This window comes from Cibotium barometz, chromosome 52 (genome assembly GCF_041138505.1).
Source record: "Cibotium barometz isolate CiBa-2024 chromosome 52, ASM4113850v1, whole genome shotgun sequence".
Taxonomy (NCBI): domain Eukaryota; kingdom Viridiplantae; phylum Streptophyta; class Polypodiopsida; order Cyatheales; family Cibotiaceae; genus Cibotium; species Cibotium barometz.
The window spans coordinates 16,105,879-16,127,105 of record NC_141097.1 but is presented as its reverse complement, the minus strand read 5'-3'; the positions used below and the strand labels follow the sequence as shown (position 1 = coordinate 16,127,105).

At 43.5% G+C, this 21,227-nt stretch overlaps 1 protein-coding gene across 1 annotated transcript; it reads left to right on the top strand.

The window, feature by feature from the left end:
* The first annotated feature begins 1,985 nt into the window (after positions 1 to 1,985).
* On the top strand, positions 1,986 to 20,130 carry LOC147608865 (E3 ubiquitin-protein ligase RZFP34-like). Its single transcript, XM_086788377.1, has 13 exons — positions 1,986 to 2,233; positions 2,368 to 2,638; positions 2,903 to 2,990; positions 3,553 to 3,609; positions 3,787 to 3,819; positions 3,978 to 4,055; positions 4,147 to 4,190; positions 4,305 to 4,345; positions 7,101 to 7,183; positions 7,291 to 7,382; positions 7,496 to 7,565; positions 19,552 to 19,593; positions 19,672 to 20,130. The coding sequence occupies exons 2-13, from the start codon at positions 2,499 to 2,501 to the stop codon at positions 19,804 to 19,806; spliced, it is 903 nt and encodes a 300-aa protein (XP_086644503.1). The 5' UTR covers positions 1,986 to 2,233; positions 2,368 to 2,498; the 3' UTR covers positions 19,807 to 20,130.
* The last annotated feature ends 1,097 nt before the right edge of the window (positions 20,131 to 21,227 follow it).

The window sequence follows — 21,227 nt, the reverse complement described above, 5'->3', positions numbered from 1 at the left end:
TAAAAAATTACCAAAGAAAAAGATGATGAGAAAGATCACGTCAAATAAAAGAATGAAGTACGACTCTATTATACCTACAGGCCGTGACCATGGACTTTTCGTGGACCGACATGAGTAACCCTATCCTGGATCTGGATTGCCAGGATGGTGCTATTAAGGGCAGCTAAGTATTCCTCCTTTCCAGATCCACTTATACTATTTATATGCACCACTAGGGGAGAGATGTTATGGAGCCACCTTTGTGGACATGTTCTACCTACTACCGTTCCATCCCCTTACACCATGCCTTACTTGCTGTAAGCATCACATGTTGTATGCAACATCTTACTTATGTTAGTAGCCCTACTTATGTTGGCGCTATATGGGATAGGACTATTGCAGTCCATGGTAGGAGAGACACCACAATGACACAATCACATGAGTGTACGTTGCCCAGTGGGAGGACCCTATCAAAATAGAACAGCACATGAATAGCTTATAGAGCAGGGGAGGAGGGTAAGAACTTATAAACTTACACTATCATTTTTTGCAATAATATTTTCACTTCCTTGTCCCTTTTGGAGCATGGTGGGTGATTTTCTAGACAACTTATCTCATAGTAGCTACTTAGATCACTTACCGATAGTACCCATGCTATATCACAGTGAGGATGCACTCATACTGTTGCCTAGTATTCTAGAGGACACATATATATATGAAGCACACCCAAGTGAGGGGGAAAATCAGCCTAACGAAGAATTGTGGCTAAAAACCTATCAATAAAGGACTTTTAAAATTTAAAAATTTAAAAAATAACCATCACTGTAGAGGTACTTAGCGGTTCTTAGATACTCTTGTATGAGGTCTCTGGGTCATAGGATGGTGCCCTACTTTTATATTTTTAGAATCAAAACGAGCGCTTATAATAATCACTTAGCTACTAGCAACAAAGTGCTTAAAGTATATAAAAACCTCTGATTTCTCTTTCAATGGATATACCCAGGTATGTCTGGAATATTCATCAATGAATATAGGTAGCCCTTAATAAATGGTATCCTCATAGGACCACATACATCACTTTGTATAAGCTATAATTTCTGGACAACTCTAGTTAAACCATCTTTGGGAAATGATGCCCACTACATTTTCCAAGAATACAACTCTCACAAATATATTTGATAGAGGCTTCAAGATATGGCATCTCAGATAGCATGCTTATACAAACACAAAAAACTACCAAAGTTCAAGTGACCAAAGCGTGCATGCCATGGATTAGCATCATCCATTGCCTTTGTGGTAAAAACTGTACATACATCTCGCTTTTGTCTTTCATATGCATCTAGCCTGTAAAGGCCATGAGACAAAGTACCAAAAGTAACATTTATGTTGTCATCACTGTGCAATTATAAACAATATATCTGTCATCCATAAATTGAACCACTAAGCCAGCCTTAGTAATGGCAGAGATAGATAACAAGTTCTTCTTGATTCCTTGTTATAGAATACATTTAAGAGCGTGATTGTTCCACCATTTGCAACCGCTATTATTAGCTCTTTGAGCTATATACTGAATACAAATCTCAAAATACTCATGTCGTAGAAGGGAGGGCTACAGGCATGAAAGGAAGAGATTGCACCCAATAGTGTGTTGATGGTGAGGCATGAAAGGGGAGATTGCACCCAATAGTGTGTTGATGGTGATGTATACTCTGTCTCATGTTTTTATTTTATGCTCATCTCATCAATTTGATTCAAATCTATGGTTTAATCTTTGATGTGTACGTGAGTTTGATTAATTCTTCGAGAAGTACACGAGGACCCGTAAAAACTCAGGAGTCTGCAGCAGCTACTCTTGATCGGCCAACATGTGATTTCAGGGCAAAAGGGAGAGTGGAGTTTGAAAGAGTTGTAATTTCTAGGTCAAACACACGATCCACGAAAGGGTACACTTTGTCTTGGGGCAGTGCGTGACGATATCGCAAAGGATGGGGAGGACACCGAGGATGAAAAGATTATTTTAGTCCTTTTGGTTTTTTGGATATGCCTCTCGCGCGTCATGTGTCGCTACTCGGCTTTCTTAAACTCTCCCACGCACAGAAACAGCAGTTTCCGGTCAATGCACTCAATCCTCATCTCTCACCGCTTCCCAAACATCATCAGACATTCTCATCTGGCTTGTGTTAGTGTTAGCGTCGTCAGGTTAATCTCTGCTTCAATGCCGGCTTTATCCTGAAAATTGCGATCTTCCGTCCAGGTAAGGGACCGTAATGACCTTGCCTTTGCTGCCTTCTGCTCCCGTTTGTACCTGTCTAGGATTAGGTTAAGCGCAATCTTCTGTGCAGGTTAAGGAATCGTTTTTTTTTGCTTTTTCTTTTCTTCTCTCTGCAGGAAAGATGCAATGCCGTCTCAGGGTTCAAGCTCTGTATGCGAGATCTGCTTCATTGCAAAGATTTTTTTGATGTAATGACGACAGGCGTTTCACTGCAGTAGTTCATCACAGGGTACTCTCTTTTGGGAACATGGAGGCAAGCTATGGCGTTGGATGGCATTATCTGCTGGTGGACTCTAGCTTAGATTCCCATGAAGAGAGTCAAAATGTTGTGCGTGGTGATTCTATGGACAAGACGTCCACACAGAGCAGAGGCCGAATGCAGCACGGGTAAAAGCTTGAAAACGCTCCCCTTTGATTGCTATCACTGCATTCTTGTTTTGTTTTGTGTCAATTTTTTCAGAATTAGAGTCTTTAGAAATTTCAATCCCCTTCCCCTTCCTGTCCAGTGGGTGAGATCTTCCCTATTTTGAGTGGGTGCCATCTCTGTAAAGCCCCTTTGGCCTCTCGAAGCCAACCTGAACTTTCAGTGCTGCTTATTTGCACACTAAATGATTCAAATTTTGGCTGTTTTTTTTGTACAATCTCTTCCAGCTGTTCGCATTACCAGCGGAGGTGCAAGGTTAGAGCTCCCTGCTGTGATGAGATTTTTGACTGTCGTCACTGTCACAACGAGGCAAAGGTAAGGAAGCAGCAACAGTCTGTTGCCTGTACTGAAAGTTTCTTTTCTGTGTCGTCTCCTAGGGTCTTATCCCGTTATTGTCTGTCGGGTTTTCTTATCCCTTGGTTCCCCTCCAAATAAGGAAACCTATTGCTCTCTTTCTCTCTCTCTCTCACACACACACCATACGCACATGCTGGCGTAATGCCTTACGCATGGGGCTACTAATCAAGAGATTTTGGGGTTCAAGTCTCATGCTATGCACTGTTGATGCTGTCATATGGATCTAATGTTGATCATATTTTGTTGGCTGGCTTGGCTATCATGATAGACACTCCATCCCCTCTCTTTTTCTCTCTCTCTCTCTCACACACACACACACACACACACACACACAGTCACACGTGTGCACACACACACACACACACACACACGCATTCTCTCAATACCAAGCTTTGATGGTTAAAGTTGTTTGTTAATTCTTGTCCCATGGTCAGTAAACCCATTCTCTGCATGGGCTGGTCCTGCTGCACATGCAAAGCATAAGGTTTTGCCTGCTATGTCTTGTTTCTTACATGTTCAGGCCAAAGAGAATGATCTTTCAAAGCGCCATGAGATTCCTCGACACAAGGTTGAGAAGGTATGTTTCATAGCTCTTTTGTCAGCCTCTCATTTCTTGCAAGGAGATTCATTCTTTCGAATGGCCCCTCTTGATTCCTTCTTGATTTACTTGCCCCCTTTTCCTTGTGCAAAATAAACACTTCCAACAAGCTCATCTCTTGATTCACGTCTAAATTTAAGTGGTGCTTTTGGCCAGGTGATATGTTCCTTGTGTGACACTGAGCAAAATGTAAGTGATTGACTTGGTACTATCTACCTTTCTAGTTTGCCCTGCTGCAACCTTACCTTCTTACTGCTCCATGATTGCGGATGTATTGACTTGCTCATGCTAATACTGTGTTTACTGTTGAAGTTGGTGATGGCTGAGTAGCTTAACTCTTATGTCAGGTTCAACAAATTTGTGAGAAATGTGGTGTGTGCATGGGTGAATATTTTTGCGGGTTATGCAAGTTTTTCGATGATGATGTAAGTAGGATACCACTACCATGTATTTTGAGCTTGCTTATTTCAACTGAGAACACTTCTTTGAACATCTTTGGGGTTATGCTACTTGCAGGTAACAAAGGGGCAATTTCACTGTGATGCATGTGGCATATGCAGGTATTACTCACACTTAACTCTGGTGCTTGGGGAATGACATGTCTGGTCTATTGTTTGATTGCTTCTAGAGAATCCATTATTTGCACCTGTTTAATACACTGTTGCTACAACCAGGGTTGGTGGCCGAGACAACTACTTCCATTGTGAGCGATGTGGTAAGTGCTTTTCACCTAATTGTTTAGATCCATCAGCCAAGAATGTGTAGAAAAAATCATGGAAGCTAGACTGCTGGCCGTGTAAAAGTTTCAAAAAAGTATGATTAGGATTAGTTGAGAGCTTTAGTAACCTGAGGTGGTTCAAGGAGTTCATGCTGGTGAAGCTGCAATGTGGGTGCAGCCCACGGGTTCAAACTTGTACTCATATAGACGCTTGTAATGGTGCCTGTTGGCAATTGGCTCGTGAGAATGAGCAAGCCGGAAACGTTGAATTAGTGGAGCAGGTTAGACATGGGATTGGCGGTGAAAACTAACATAGACAGGGTTGTTAGGTTTGGGGACTGATAGAGTAGTCATTGGACAACCCTTAGGCAGCCGGATACGGCTAAGCCACGTGAAAGGGGCCTTTCGATCCCTCGTGAAAATTTCCCCCATTTTTGTGTCCTCTAGAGCTGGCTGAAGCATGCTGGAGGTGGGAAGTGTGTAGGTGGGGAGGGACGTTGTGTTGCATTAGAGTGACACTACCGCATAATTTTTAGTGAGAAGGAGAAGAAGACTCCTCACTCACTGGACAACCTCTTGACAGCCCGCCGACCAGGGCTGAGCCTTCCCCCATCATTGTGTCATCTGCAGCTGGCCGAAGCACGTAGGACGAGGGTGGGGGGATTGTATTGTGCTTTAATGCCACTACTGTATAGTTTTCAACGATAAAGATAAAAAGACTCCTCACCTCACCCTGAGGAGAAAGACGGAACTTTGGAAAATGTTCTTGTTGCAACAGTGACACCAGCACCGAAGTTGTTAAAGTTGAGCTAAGCCATAAAGACTGGCTTTAGAGGGAGCCCCAAGAACACCTCCCACAACATTGGTTAGATGCTGAGGGGGCCCGTGGCTTACAGAGAGAAGAGGTAGAAGACGGTCGACAATGAGAGGAAGAAGACTTGAAGTGGACCCAGGAAACTTGGGCCAGTCTTGTGCCAAGGATCACAGCAGGAGGTTCTAGCTCTGTTGATGAATAGACTCACTCCGCAGTACGAAGTAAGGTGGCTTTCACCATAGGTATCACTCCTTGAGTGAATCACTTTATCCTATTTCTAATTTTGGCCGTCTTTTTGTTGGGTAATGAATGATTCATGGAGTGCTTCATTATTTGAGGGGTCGTCGGTGGTCCTCGAGCGAAGGGCAGAAATGGGTGAGGAGGCTATAACAGTCTTGATCGGGTCGACCGTCGAAAAAGTGCTAGACTGCATGGTGATGATTAAGGCAGCGGGTGGATGGATGGTGGTATATGAAAGACAGGGTCGACTGTCGGTGCCATAGGTGAGGAGACAATGGAGGCTTTTTTTAGGTAAGTTGGAGGGGAAGGGGATTGAAGAGAGCGATCATGAGAGTGCAGGGACAAGGCTGGAGAGGCTCCATGTTGCTATAAGGGGGCTAACCATCATGAACGGGAGGTACAAGCTAGTACAAGCCAGTACATCAAGTACAAACAAGTACTTATGGTACAGTTTGTAGGTTCAGCCATAGGCAGGCCTGAAATTTGCAACTCTACCCGGCTACCCTCTATCAGGGCTTGGACTTCAGAGAACAAAATTTGCTTTTTGAGTTGGCCTTTAAATGAGGAAAAGGTTTTTATGGAAATATTTTTTTTTCTAATAATAGAAAGATGATCATGATTTTTTATTGGAAACCTCACTATTTTGTAGTTGTAACATACTCTTGATGTTGATTATTATTTTTGTTGTTTTGTTATTAATTGATAGTTGCAATTAAGTAGTTAAAACTTTGTTATTATTTGCTTATCTCTAGGGCTAGGCTTTAATTATGAACGAGTTCGAGACAGCCGCCCTTGCCCTTCTATTTTTGGAGGCTGATCTCTTATAAAAAGGGCGGTGGGAGAGAGGGGTGGAAGGGGTATAATTTAAGTATGTATTAATTAATGCCACGTCATACATATCAGAATTTGTGTGAATATACATTCAATTATCTAGTTGACGTGGCATTAATTAATACATATCAGAATTTGTGTGAATATACATATCAATTATCTAGTATATACTGCTGAATGCTCATATAGACAATGGTTCTTGGATCTAGACATGGATTCTGTTTATGTATGCTAACCTACTGTGCATACAAAATATGTCTTGCTGAATCTACAGCTTGCTTTCTTGTCTAGAGCTGCCTCCGCGGCTCTTGCCACAGCGCAGAAGCTTTTAATTATGATCATGGCGTGTGTTAATTTACTGATTTGAGAGAAGAGAATGGGGACTTTGCACTGTACACAGTACGCCCCCCGCCCCTGGCCCTCCTTTTCCTAAGAGATTAATTGCTGCTCACAATGGCATGTAGCTCTCCTAGGCCTTGTGGCCAAATCAATTAAAGCTCATATGGTGTCTAGATCTCTTAAACTACCACTTAGTAGACGTGACACGTGCATCTGAGGCCTGATGTGCGTGATGGATTGGGTTTGACAAGAGCTGATCTCAAGGAAGTTCCACAGGCCTACGAGAAGCGATGCAGCATCTTGCAGTACAGGCCCTATCCTCATCAGCAAGAGAGGGCTGGTTGTGTAATGGCTGTGTGACCTTCCTCTTTAGCAGACTTACGAGGAGGCTTTCTGGGTGGACTAGAACTCTAGGCTGTTCCGTAGCAATAGTGGGACAGCTGTGCAAATGACTTACTGGCTATCTATTCTGCCATGCTGGCTTGCGTGGCTTCGCTGATGTTTTCTGTGCTGGTACTTGTTACGTAGGTTGCTGTTACACAACAAAGCTAGAAAATAAGCATTCATGTGTGGAAAACTCAATGCAGCACAACTGCCCGATTTGCTTCGAGGTTTGTTTCATAGTCTTAGTTATGGTGATTTGTATGGAGTTGATGCCAATCGAACTGAGGGATAGTAGTCCTTTGAACCAATCATTCTTGTCTTTTTTGCATGGCAGTACTTGTTTGACTCACTCAAAGACATCACCGTGCTGCGTTGTGGCCACACCATGCACCTGGAATGTCTGAATGAGATGCACTCACACTCTCAGTAAGATATGCTTTTTGTGCAGTTTGTTCCTGTTACTGTTTTTGTGCAGTTTATTCCTATTGCTGTTTTCGTCACACTGGGTTTTTGGATTTTCATCATGCAAAATTTCGCAGGTATACATGTCCGATGTGCTCCAAGTCAGTTTGTGATATGTCCAGATTTTGGGAGCAGTTGGATAGAGAGGTAACACACACACACAAACGCATGCATGCATGCACCCATGCCTGCCCACACCTCAGTTATGTACATACATAACAAGCATACATATATATGTACTTACTGTTGGAATTCAGAGTCTCTTGTGTATGAACATACCTAAATATTATACCTGCCTGACATAAGTGGTAATGTCATCCACGAGAGTCTCTAAGGCTATAAAAGCATTGTACTTTGTGAACTTTAAATCAATCAATCATAAGCAAATAATTGTATGTATGCTCTGTATGTGTGTGGGAACATATATTGATACCAAGTTCTACACCCACTAGTGGGCACTGATGACGTTAGTGGGGATGTCATAGTATCTAGTCCATACTATGCATGATGGAGTTGATGGTTTATTGTCTTGTGGATGACTACCATGAGGTTATAAATTGCACTTTCTTATAAATTTGGGCATGTTCTTGGATTCATCTAGGTATATTTTTTATTTTTAGTGGTGCATATGCCCTATCAACTACCTTTTTGTTGTAATAATTCTTTCTATTTGTTATGATCCTTGGTGCTAGGCTTCATTATGGCTGAGTTTGCTCTGTATCTCCGGAGCTCTGACAAAAATTCAAATCACAGATCTTTGTATGAATGTATGCTGTGTGTGTGGGGTGTGTGTGTGTGGGAGCATATAGTGATACCAAGTTCTACACCCACTATTGGGCACTGATGACATTAGTGGGGATGCCATAGTATCTAGTCCATAATATGCATGATGGAGTTGATGGTTTATTGTCTTGTGGATGACTACCATGAGGTTATAAATTGCACTCTCTTATAAGGTGAATTTGGGAATGGTCCTGGATTCATCTAGGTATATAAATAATTGTACCGTGCAATGATCTGTTCTCTTTCTTTCAGTTAGTCACATCTCTCTCCCTCCACGCACCATGGAGATTTTCTATCCTCCTTAACTTAGCTTAGACCTGAATAACCCTGAAGGTCTTCAGTTGGTATTAGAGCTACTGCCTTGGCCTCTTTTGAAGGGTTCTCTCTGGCACAAATTTCCTGGCATGGCAGACACAAGTCAGGCTCTTGCTCATGTGACTCGGGTTTGAAGTATTGTCGATGCCACTCGGCAGAGTTTGCTCCTCATTGGCCTTCTCGGGCAACCCCCATTTTCTTGTTGTCGCTTTGCCCTCTCGCCTCTGACCGGCGCCTTTTGATTGTACTTTTCTGGGGCGTGTTTGTTAGAATTTATGCATCTCAGTGTATTTGGGTTGTACCATTTATCTCTCCTATTTTATAAGTCGTGGGCAATTGGCGTGTCCCTAGAGGCAGTCGGCCAGTTCACACATGGACTATATCCCATTTCTCTCTTTCTCATCCAATCCCTTGCACAAGTTCAACCCTCCTTGCTGGCTAATTGCCACTGTAAAGCTTCAAGCTAATATAAAAGGTGATCTTGTCCACAAGCTCTCTCTACTCTCTCTCGTCTTGTTTATACTTCCGCCTGTGCATTCGCCAACATGGTATCATTCGCTTAGGTTCAGGTTGTTCCAGCTACTGCAAATCTGCCCGCCATCTCTTCTGTGCGTTGCGTTTTCTGCCATAGCTCCTTTTGGCTGCAGATCAGTCCCAAACAGTGGCTGCATTTCCCTATTTTGCTGCGTTTTCTGGTCCAGCCAGCCCTCTTCTTGCTGTCGGCCAGTCTTCTTGGCTGCGTTTTCCTCTACAGAGGCAAGCTGTGAAGTTTCTTGGTTGCATTTTCTTCTACAGAGGCAAGCGTTGGAGTTTTGGTTGTGTTTTCTGCTCCTGCATCAGTTGTTGGTGAGTTCTTTTGCATGTGGTGTTGCCAGACAAGTGGCACTGCATCTCCTTCTTCCTCCACGAGTCCTTGCCCTTCCGGTAGGAGTTTCCCGGTGGTTTCTTGGATTGTTTTCGTGCTGTCCAGCCGCCTCCTCTCTCAAGTTTGAGAGGGGGCTTATTGGTTCTGGAGCCTCGCTTTGTTGGAAAGCACTTAAAGCACTTGAGAGACGTCTTTGAGAGGTGAGGTGCTGTGGATATGGCTCCCCCCTGTATGAACAAGGATGACAAGTTGAAAGGACCCAACTACGCCCATTGGAAGCTTCAAATGCGGATCTGGTTCATCCACAAGGATTTGTGGGATATTTTTCAGGGCACTGAGAGGAAGCCCGAGCGTCCTCAGAACTCTAGGAGATGGACTCAAGATCAAGAGGATAAATTCGTTGCGGAATTACAAGACTGGGAGAATCGGGATTTAAAGGTGCATTTAGTGCTGGTGCGGACCATCACAGAGGAGGTCTCACCGGGTGTGCAAACTCTCACCAGTGCTCATCAGGTATGGCGTAAATTTGAGGATCTCTTTGCTTGAGATTCATCGATGAGGGCAATCACCTTGCAAGGGCAGCTCTACGGTTTGCTATTCTCTGAAGGCAGTTTCATGCAGTAGTTTCTCATGAAGGCCAAGGTTATCCGTGACCAGTTACTGGCTATGGGTGTTGCTTTTCCTCTACTCGGCTGGCTGCACTTATCCTCACCAAGCTTCCCCCGAACTATGATGTGATTTCTCGATCTTTGCAGTGCCAGGTCACATCCACTCAGTTAGATTTTGATGATCTTAGCTCTTTACTATTGGAGGAAGAGTCCGTCCTGTCCTTGTCTCACAGGGTAAGTTGAAGGTGTCACTCAACAGTTTTGACTAGGCACTTTTCTCCGTTCAGAAGAAAGGTCAGAGTTGCTGCTTCTTTTGCGGGAAAAGTGGACATTTGTTCAAGGATTGTTTGTCCAAGAAGAAGGACAAGACTAAGGGCAATGCTTCATCTGAGAGAAAGGACAAAGACACGACAAATGACAATGATACAGATTCTAGTATCACTTCTAGTGCTCCTAGGGCGCTTTCGGCTCAGGAGGACCTAGATGGTGTACTTCTCTAGTACACATGTAGTTTCCTCCCATGTGCTTCCAGCTAGAGGAGGCTTGTCGGCAAGAGAGGGGGTTGTTTATAGCTCCACTTACTGGTGCATGGGGACCGTGATTCGGAGTTCCAAGCATTAGACATCTGGAAGGACATGGTTATCTTTGGTATAGTAGAGATTATGAATTGGATCTGTTTCGAGTTCATTGTTTGAGGCTTTTGGGACGTGATGTGTTTTTCGTCCAGTCCACTGTTGGGGATTATGGGCGCAGTGTGTCCAACAGCTTATCATCTATTCTTGGAGTTCACCACACACTTGTGTGGGAATTCGTAGCCAAGCAAAAGTTCCTTGCTATTCGTGGTGGCATTTTGTTTCGAGGAAACAGGTTGGCGGGTGCTCTCTCCGAGGTGATTCTAGTATTCGCGGTGTTGGAGGGTCCATGGTTGTATCTTCATCAGCTTATCTTCTTTAGACTCTTGCACACTATGAGTTGCAGAGGGGGTGTTAGAATTTATGCATCTCAGTGTATTTGGATTGCACCATTTATTGGGCATTTTTATGTATTTCTCTCTTATTTTATGAGTTGTGGGTAGTCGGCCTGTCCCTAGAGGCAGTCGTGGGCAGTCAGCCAGTTCACACATGGACTGATTAAGGAGGCCTCCCATTTCTCACTTTCTCATCCAATCCTTTGCACAAGCTCAACACTCCTTGCTGGCTAATCGCCATTGTAAAGCTTCAAGCTAATATAAAAGGTGATCTTGTCCACAAGCTCTCTCTACTCTCTCTCGTCTTGTTTATGCTTCCGCCTGGGTTTTCTCCAACAGTGTCCTCCCCTTTGACCTCGCTTTGTTGGGGTGTCTCCTCGCCTCTGGTACTGCCTATGCCAACACCACTTGCTGTTGACATTGGGCACCGCATCAACCATCGCTTCAGACTAACACCAGCTCTGACCGGCGGCCTTTGTGAAGCGCCGCCCATGTGTGTAGCCGCCCGTTGTCTTTGGTTGCCACCATGTACAACCTCTCTAGCGGATGCTACCACACCTTTTTTATCTAATGCTTCTACACCATCTTGTCGTTGTACAACCTCTCTAGCGGATGCTACCACGCCTTTTTGATCTAATGCTTCTACACCATCTTGTCGTTGCTACTCAAAGATGTCATTAGTCTCCGCCTACACCATGGACCTTGACAGAAACAACATCTCTTTCGAAAGGTTCTCCAGCACAAATTTCCCGGCATGGTAGACAAAAGTCAAGCACTTGCTCATGCGAGGGGGAGTCTGAAGTATTGTCAATGGCACATAAGAGAAGCCTGAAGGTGCAGCTACAACGCTTGTAGTGAGAGGTGCAGCTACAACGCTTGTAGTGAGAGTCTGGATAGAGAAGAATGAGCATTGGCTCACATCGGTCTAGGACTGCTGACAATCTCATTCATGACGTTGACTTTGACAAAACCGCCAGTCAGGTATGGAACAATCTCGAAATTTTGTTTGAGAATAAGATTAACAATTCAAAAGCGTTTCTCAAGCACAACTCCATAGTGTTGGGAATCAAGGTCTTACCTGTGTGTGAACCCACTCCTAAAGTGAGGAAGTACGTGTGTTTTTGTGTGTGAACCACCTCTTAAGAGGGGTATCAAATAATATCTAGATATTTGTGTGTGTGACACAAGCAGTGATGTCAGGAGGCAACCTTTGTAACCTATAAAGGTACTTGTACTTTCATTGAATTAGTCAAGAAAACAATCACATCATTTGGTCGTGTGAATCTTCATCCACATTTGTGCCATTGTCTCTCTCTCCTTCTCCAATGCCATAACCATGTACTTCTTTGAGTCCCCATAGCCACTCCACCTCTTTCCCCACTTTATCATTAAATGGTATCTGAAGATCCCTACAGAAACCACATCACCACACTCAAAAATCTCCCAAACCTCACCCTTGAAGGAGTTGATGACTCCTTCAAAGAAGAAGAGAAGAAGTTGAAGAATAAGGCAATAGGAGGGGACAACTCGTATGAAATGTTCCCTTTGTGGTAGGAACAATCATACAGGAAAAGACTGCTATTTAAAGAAGCCGTGCAAACGTTGTGGCAAAAACAACCACAATGAAAAGTACTACTATTATAAAAAAGCAGATGCCAACATCATTGTGGAGAAAGAGCTTTCCATAGAGGAAGCAAATCACTGCCATGATGAGTGGGCCTTTTAGAGTCCAAAGTTATGTGCTGTGTCGTTGTGTTGTGATCAGTTGTATGTTGCTCAGTTGGGTTTTGTGAGTGACTTGATTCCGACTATTGGGACTCCATAATTGGCATGAGAAACTAGGCCATGAGCCCAAGATTCTGTTAGAAGTCATCTCCTGTCTTTACTGAGATACCAGGGTCTCTATTGTGGGTGTGACCGCCCTTGTAGGTGTTGTTCTCATTTTTCCTCACTCGTATTTTTCTCCCATTTTTTCCCATTTTCATGTGGCTTGGGTGGCCTTTCTGTGGTGGCAGGAGGTCTTGGTAGATGGCCGAGTGTAGCTGTGAGCCTATTGGTGCTGGCCGACTGAGTGCTACAGGTCGTGGATTCTTTTCTCCATGCAAGCCGACTAAACACTACTGGCCGACTGGTATTTATGCTAGTCGTGGTGGACATGCCCCTGTCGGCTGTCATTTAGCTGGCCGACTGCTGTATGGGGGCCATATATAATGGCCCCACAGCCCTTGCCACATTTGTATCATTATTCGGGATCTTCTTTGTGTATATAGAGCAGAGTTACACGCCTCTCTCTCTCTCTCCTTCTCTTGTGCTGTTTTTCTGCACTATGTTTGCTCTCGTGTTCCCAGATTTGGTCATCATCTCCGTTGCGTATTCTGACAGATTCATCCTTGACATAGTATGAGGTAATCCTTTGAGGGGGGCATTTTTGGGAATCAAGGTCGGTCTTGTGTGTAAACCCACTCCTAGAGTAGGAAGTATCTTTGTGTGTTTGTGTGTGAATCAAATAATATTTAGATATTTGTCTGCGTGTGACATAAGTAGTGATGTCACGAGGCAACCTTTGTAACCTATAAAGGTACTTGTACTTTCATTGAATTAATCAAGCAAACAGTCGCATCATTTAGTCGTGTGAATCTTCATCTACATTTGTGCCATTGTCTCTCTCTCCTCTCTCTGTCCAATGCCATAGTCATGTACCTCTTCGATCCCCCATAGCTACTCCATCTCTCTCCCTCCTTTACCATTACATAGGTTCCCTCATCCAGCAACTACCTGCTTTAAATGCCAACATTGATGAAGATGACAGGAAAGCAGTACTCTTCTCTAGCTTGGAAGAGATGGAAAGGTACAAGGAGGTATTGTCTTTACTTTGGCTGTCTAGAGAGATGCCATATAAAGACATGTTGGCTATCCTCATTGAAATCGTCGACTTCGAGAGCTAGCTTTTGTCGGTCATTACGTAGAGAGGGGCTACATGTCCAAAATAAAGTGTATACCCAAGGGAAAAGCAATCAAGTGCACATTCTGCAAGAAGTCAGGATACACCGAAGAAAAATACACAAGCAGATGGCAAAAGAGCAAGAGTAGAATCATGCCAACCTAGTGGCAGAAGAGGAAGATGAAGAGTTTAGAGATGCTCCAGCGAAGCTAGAAACCTCTAAGCTAATACCTGAAAAAGCTTTCACTGCCACATTCTCTGACCTATCTCTCTTAGGTAGATGACGGATGGGTCTTGTAACTATTTGGCCCTCCTAGGTTCACATAATGGAACTTATGTCCAGACACATGGATGTATTGATGAGAGCATGGAAACAAGGTTCATGAAATTGGCATAGAAAAAAGCACCAATTTTGGTCAAAAGCAAGGAAAAGCAAAAAGTCAAAATGAGTTGACCGCGAGCCAAGGGCACCATTGGAAAGAGGAGACTGAGCCAAAGCAAAAAGCTAAAGGCCGCTTTTCGAAAAAGCAGCTCTAGGGCCAAAAAGCATGGCCTTGAAGTTAGAAAAGCAAAGCTAAATAACTTCGACAAAAGTGAGTAATATTTTATTTTCAAAGTGGAAAGCAAAGGGGAAAAGGCAAAAGCAAAAGCTTGGTTAAGCTTTTGGCAAAAAATAGAGCCCTCTTCAAGTATAAAAACGCTTGAACCTCTCTTGTAGCATCATAAAGGAGATCGTGGAGTGTGTGTGCGCGCATCATTATGAATCATGATCATGGAGAGCTTCTACTTCGCCATCAACACCTTCTTCAACTTGCTTTTCAGATGTACGATCAGCCCTAGACTTGTATGGGCATATGCATGGGCGATACGGAGGCACATATGGAGTTGTATGGACATGTGCAGATCTGTATGGACTGAAAATTTCAAAAACCCTAAAACTTTCAGAAATTCTAAAATTGCTCCAAAAACCCTAAAAGCTTCTTTTTGGAGGATTTTATCGCTTGAAAACCATTAAAACAGGGCTTATATCAGTTTTCTTACCAGAAAGAGCTTTTACATGGTTTTTTTCATCGACAAGGCTGTAGGAGTTGTGGAGACATGGGATGAGCGAGTGATAGTTGGACTTGGGATTTGGACTTGAAACTTGGACTTGGAACTTGGACTTGGGATTTGGACTTGGAACTTGGAACTTGGACTTGGGATTTGGACTTGGATTTGGATCTAGACTTGGATTTGGATTTTGGATCTAGTACTAGCCCGGTGAGAGAGACTTGTAGGTCATCCCCGTGATGTGCTTGGCATTAGAGATCTCGTGCCTCGACATCGACTCCTTGGGTTTCTACACCGAGCCATTTGTTTGATTTGTATTCATTAGTTGTATTGATCCTGGCCAGCGTGCCTAAAACCGGTCTATGGACACATAAAGCGGTAATTCATTCACAAATAACCTGGACTTACTCAGACACACAATCACTCGCTCCCTCGCTCCCTCGCTCAACAACACATTGGCCCCGAAGTCCGGCGCCCCTTGCGGTATTTCTTTATTGTTAAAAGGTTGGAAATTACAAAGCACAAGTGCAACAAAGCACTCTACTTGCATCAGTTGAGTTTTACAAATTTTGGGAGAAATTTGCCAGCATAACTGCACTAAAACTGTTCCATAACATCTCAGAATGAGTCCCAACTGACATGCTCACTTCCTTAGGCATCAAGCTATCCAATGGAGTCCAAAACATCACAATTCAGCTTGCTGTAATTTTCTGCACAGACCTGTTTTCAGCCCAAAATAACCCTTGTACTGTCCTGGAGGACTTAAGCAAAGTCCTACTGCATTTTGGCATCAACCGGGCAACATAACAGCCCAAAAACAGCACCTAAACAGTGCTGAAACAGCATTGTATTGAAGAGGTTATTACCCTCTTCCGTCCCTGCTTTGGTGTAGGAACTAACTACACCGGTTCCTGTTCAAGGAGGCAACTAACCTTTGCATATAAGCATGAAATTCACACAACTGTACCTGATTTTATCTGATGAGAGCATTTCCATAGTCTGCAAGAGAGAGAAAGAGAGAGAGAGGCTGTGGGGAGCAAGCTCAACCCTCAATTCATGAGTTGTAGGGCAAGGGAGTGCACCACCATAGCTGTTTTTCCTGCAAGAAAACCACACGATGGCTGCAAATGAGCCTCCTTTTCCCAAATTCCCACGTTTCCCTCTTCTCAATGAGGAAAATGCACCAAAATTTGACACTTGGCACATTTTTAAGCCTTTTCCACATGCAATCTTCCAGGCTAAAAATCTCCTGATTGGTTCATATTCTCATAATAGTCCTTTGTCAGCTTTTGGTTCCCTTGACATTCCGCACAAACTGACGCGAACACTTTTCAATTCCGACACTGCCAAAAATAGCAGTTCCCTAGATTTTAGGGATGATGTCATCTGCATTCCTTCTGGTCTCTTGACCATCTTTGACCACTATGGTCACTTTAGAATTTGCTTAGAATTCAAGATACATTCACATTTCAGTGGCGGCCACTTACTAGTGTAAACCGGCCTATGCCCTCATTCAGTGGCCATGTCCTGGACACTGTCATTCATCTTTCAGTGCAGTTCTCAGGCTTAGCCAACCACTGGTCCAAAGTCCCACTGGCTGACCCATTCTGACATTGCAATGGCCCAAGCCCTTCCAAGAGATCCCGGCGGAAAGCAACAGCAACCAAAGAGAAAGAAAAGAAAAATATATATTTATAAAGAAATGTAAATAAAGAAAACAACTGCAAAAAGTTTCACCTCCTGGTGACATACCCCCCTCTTGAAAGAAGCAAGCGACCTCGATTGCAAGTCCACATGCAAACGGATGACATGGGACGATTACAAGACTCCGCAGGTGATTAGTGTCATCGCATGTATCTCCTGCTTCAACGGATGACACGGGGCGATGATAGGGATTCCCCACTACCATTTGTGCCATCGCAGGTTCAAGCCTTTCAAATACATGTTTCCGGATGCAACACAGGGCGATAGCATATATCTTGTACTATTAGTGTCACAACATGTAAATCATTCATTTGAAGCGTAACAGATACAACTTCAAAGCACTGAAAGTTCATTCATTGATTAAGTCATTGACAACAAATGTCAAAACTGTACATTGCCAAACATATAATACAAATGTACAGGTCATTCAAAATTCAGGTTCAAAAAGTAGAAATAACTGGGACAGACTCTCCTTTCAGCTTCACATTCAGAACATGAGTCTTGTCCTTATGTACAATTGTGATTTTCCTGTTGAAAGCATCCAACACTGCATGTTTCCTATGACACCATGGAATTCCCAATAGGACATCACATCCTTCCAAGGGCATGATAAGAAACTCCTCTGTGTCGACATAACTCTGTATATGCATGTGAAGTTTGCCAAGTATGGGAGTGACAGGAGCTGAATGCCCAGGGCATGCCAAATCAGCCTGTCCAACTGGTCCCATCTCTTCAGCACGAATTCCTAACTTGGCTGCCAATGCTGGTGAAATAAAGGTGGCTCGAGCACCAGGGTCAAAGAAAATCAGCACTGTAGCATCTCTGATTTTACCCCATGCTCTGCGCAATTTTGTCGCATCATCACATGGCTGGTCACCAACCATCTCAGGTATCAATCCTGCACTCGGCATTGTCTTCTTCTTGGGTGGCCCTTGGTTATCCTCCGCATCTTTTGGTGGCTGTTGTGGACATTTTGCAGCCATATGCCCTTTCTGTTCACAGATGAAACATTTCCCAGCTTGCATCAATGCCTTTCTCTCTTCAAATGACTTGCCATACAGTGGCCTCTTCTGTCCTTTGTCTCAAGGTTCCTTCTTCACTGTGCTCTTAAAGCCACGTGAACCTCCCTGTAGCAATGCATTAGCCATGTTTGCATTCTCAATGAGCTGAGTCATATTAGAAACATTGGTCTTAATGCAATAATCCCTGATTTCTTTGGGCAAACCACAGCAATACTTCTCTATTTGCTCTGACAATGGCACTGTTCTGTAGGAAGTTACTGGCAAGAGTGCATCCCAAAACTTCTTATTGTACTCTTCTAGATTTGCACAATTAGCTGCATCCAGTTTGTGCCATACAGTCCTTTGTCAGCTTTTGGTCCCCTTGACATTCCGCACAAACTGACGCGAACACTTTTCAATTCCGACACTGCCAAAAATAGCAGTTCCCTAGATTTTAGGGATGATGTCATCTGCATTCCTTCTGGTCTCCTGACCATCTTTGACCACTATGGTCACTTCAGAATTTGCTTAGAATTCAAGATACATTCACATTTTAGTGGCGGCCACTTACTAGTGTAAACCGGCCTATGCCCTCATTCAGTGGCCATGTCTTGGACACTGCCATTCATCTTCCAGTGCAGTTCTCAGGCTTAGCCAACCACTGGTCCAAAGTCCCACTGGTTGACCCATTCTGACATTGCAATGGCCCAAGCCCTTCCAAGAGATCCCGGGGGAAAGCAACAGCAACCAAAGAGAAAGAAAAGAAAAATATATATTTATAAAGAAATGTAAATAAAGAAAACAACTGCAAAAAGTTTCACCTCCTAGTGACAGTGCCCATGGATTGTTCTTGAATAAATTTGTGGATGGGGGCGGGGCTTGTTCCCCGCTCAGTGTGGTGTATTGTGCAAGATCCCTATTCCCTTCTCTCTCCCCCCTCTCTCTCTATATCTTTATCTCTTGGACACGTGGTTAAATTTGTCACGGCACGCCCCGTTGGGCTTACAGCCCTTTTGAAGAATCTTTATGTTTGAGTCAAGGGTTCTTTGCTTGGGATGTTCCTCAAAATCTGAATTAAATAAACCGTGTGTTTTCTCTCTTATATGTTTGTAATGCCTTATTTTATAAAAGGCTCCATTCCTATTTATCCATGTTTTGAGTTGAGGGGAGATAGTTCTGGAAGCTGAAGAATCGTAAGTGTGGTCAAACTCCATTTGCAGGCTTGACTGTGATCTATTGTATCACGTGAGGTATGGCCATTGTGATCTTTTGCATCACATGGTGCGAGTGAGCCCAAATCACCTTAAGTATGAAGGCTATTCGTCATAACACCACCCTAACTCTGAAGGGAGTATTTTTGGGATTCAGACTCTCGTGTATGAACACTTCCTATGAGCGTTTTAGATAATATCTAGATATTATGCTTGTTTGACATAAGGTGTGATGTCAACCAAGAGAGCCTCTAAGGCTATAAAAGCACTGTACATTGTGAACTTTAAATCAATCAATCATAAGCAAATAATTGTACCATGCGATCTTCTGCTCTCTTACTTTCAGTTAGTCACATTTCTCTCCCTCCTTCATGCACCATGGAGATCTTCTATCCTTCTTAACTTATCTTTGGCCTGTGTAACCCTAAAGGTCTTTAGTGTACATACACACATACATGTACATGCATACAAAAGTATTCACACATTTACCTACAAACATGAACGCACAGCACATGCACGGAGACATGTACAGACATACATATACACGAATGTACATAAGAACGTACATACATACAAGGGGTACATGCACACATTTATTGTGTTATTCCTTTTCTAAAAATACTAGGGCTTGTTTCCTATATGCCATGGGAGAAACTTGATACTCAAGAAAGTGCTGGTGGGCATGCAGGTTGCAGCGACCCCAATGCCTGAAGCTTACCAGAATAAGATGGTGCGCATGCTTTCTTGTTACTTGTGACATATTGCAACCCGAAGGTTCGTCTGATTAATTCCTCCTTTTAACTTGCAGGTTTGGATATTATGCAATGATTGTGGTGCCAACAGCGAGGTTTTGTTCCATATAGTTGCCCAGAAGTGTTACCATTGCAATTCGTACAACACACGGCAAACAAAGGGCCAGCTAGTAAGCACATCTAGATCGTAAAGTGGCAGCCAGAAAGGTTCACGATGGACCGCAGCATTATGCATCACCCATTGTGGTTTGAATAGTTCTTATGTGTCTCGTTCCGATTGGTTTGAGAAAATGGACAAACTTGATGGAGGGTTTACTAGTTTTGTGCTTTAGTTTTTGAAACACAGCTATAGCTCTGTATCAATATGGTTTGTCAGATCTTGCTAGTTTCCCCTCCTAGTTTAACATTCTTTTTTGTATCGTGGAACAATCTGATTAGGCTCCACCATCTTCATGTATTCTATGAAAGCATTTAGCTCACTTTGTGAAGCAAATTATACCAAGGTTGTGTACTGACTATGGACACTGAAGGAATATCCAAGTTTTAAGGTATTATCCTAAGCAACTCTAGCAAGTTTAAGGTATACTGTATGCTCAGATTCTACTCTTTTTGATCCCCCCCCCCCTCCCCCCCCCTTCCTTTCCCTTATGACCACACAGATAAAAGAAAACCAAGTTCTTTCTCTTCCTTGTCTCTTAAGGGATTGTTTAACCCATTGTCTACTCTCTAGCAAGTTAAAGTTAAAGTTTACATGCTACCCTTTTTTATTGCTAGATCTTTTAGCCTATTGTGTTTGTGGTGGTCTTTTTCTTGGCTGCTTACAAGAATGGAGTAAGCCAACCAGCACGCCACCTAAAGGGATCTAGCAAGTACTGATATTTGCCCTCACCAAATGTGAAGAGGGTAGATGTTAGGTATGCTAACACACACAATGTAATTTCTTCTGTATATGTAAACAATGACATACTTGGTATTGCAATGGAGAGTGCTTTGCATCAATTCATTTTAAAGACTACCGCAGTGTATTTTTAAAGTTGGTGCTGGTTGGTGTCTTGTGGCCTTACGTGCCTATGGCAAGATGATGTCTGGTGGCATGTGGAGGGCGGATGCGCAGAGTACCAGGGATAGACAGCCTATAATAATAGGAGAGGGAGGAGAAGCAACACAAGAGGGAGAGACGGGCGGCCTGGGCAGTAACACGGCAATGTGCAGAGGAAGGGCAGGGGAGAGGGGGCTTAGAAAATTAATGTCTCATAGAGTGGCCCTACACAGGCAGCCATGGATAAAAAAAACAAAATGGTCACCTCTCATTGCTGCCACAGCCAAGTCGCCAGTTAGCCAGGCTCCTCCAGCCTCAATCCCAGTTCTACCCACAGTCCTATCGTCCACGTCTTTTCTTGCTAGCTATACCTCCATCTACACTTTTTTCCCATCACCCTCGCCACCTGTTTTTTTTTTGCTGCATAAGAAAACACGAAATCCCTTCCTCAAACTTAAGCTTCTCATTCACCATAGCTGGCTTGTCCTATCAACAGATAGCGTTCTACGCAACCCTCTATGGCCCCTTGATACCTTCATAGACTGATGGCTCCACCTGCCTGTCTTCGTCAGA

Coding starts and splice junctions, on each gene's coding strand:
- LOC147608865 (XM_086788377.1), top strand. CDS start 2,499: ATGGAGGCAAGCTATGGCGTTGGATGGCATTATCTGCTGGTGGACTCT. Junction 2,991..3,552: donor ACTGTCACAACGAGGCAAAG/GTAAGGAAGCAG, acceptor TTACATGTTCAG/GCCAAAGAGAATGATCTTTC. Junction 7,383..7,495: donor GAGATGCACTCACACTCTCA/GTAAGATATGCT, acceptor AAAATTTCGCAG/GTATACATGTCCGATGTGCT.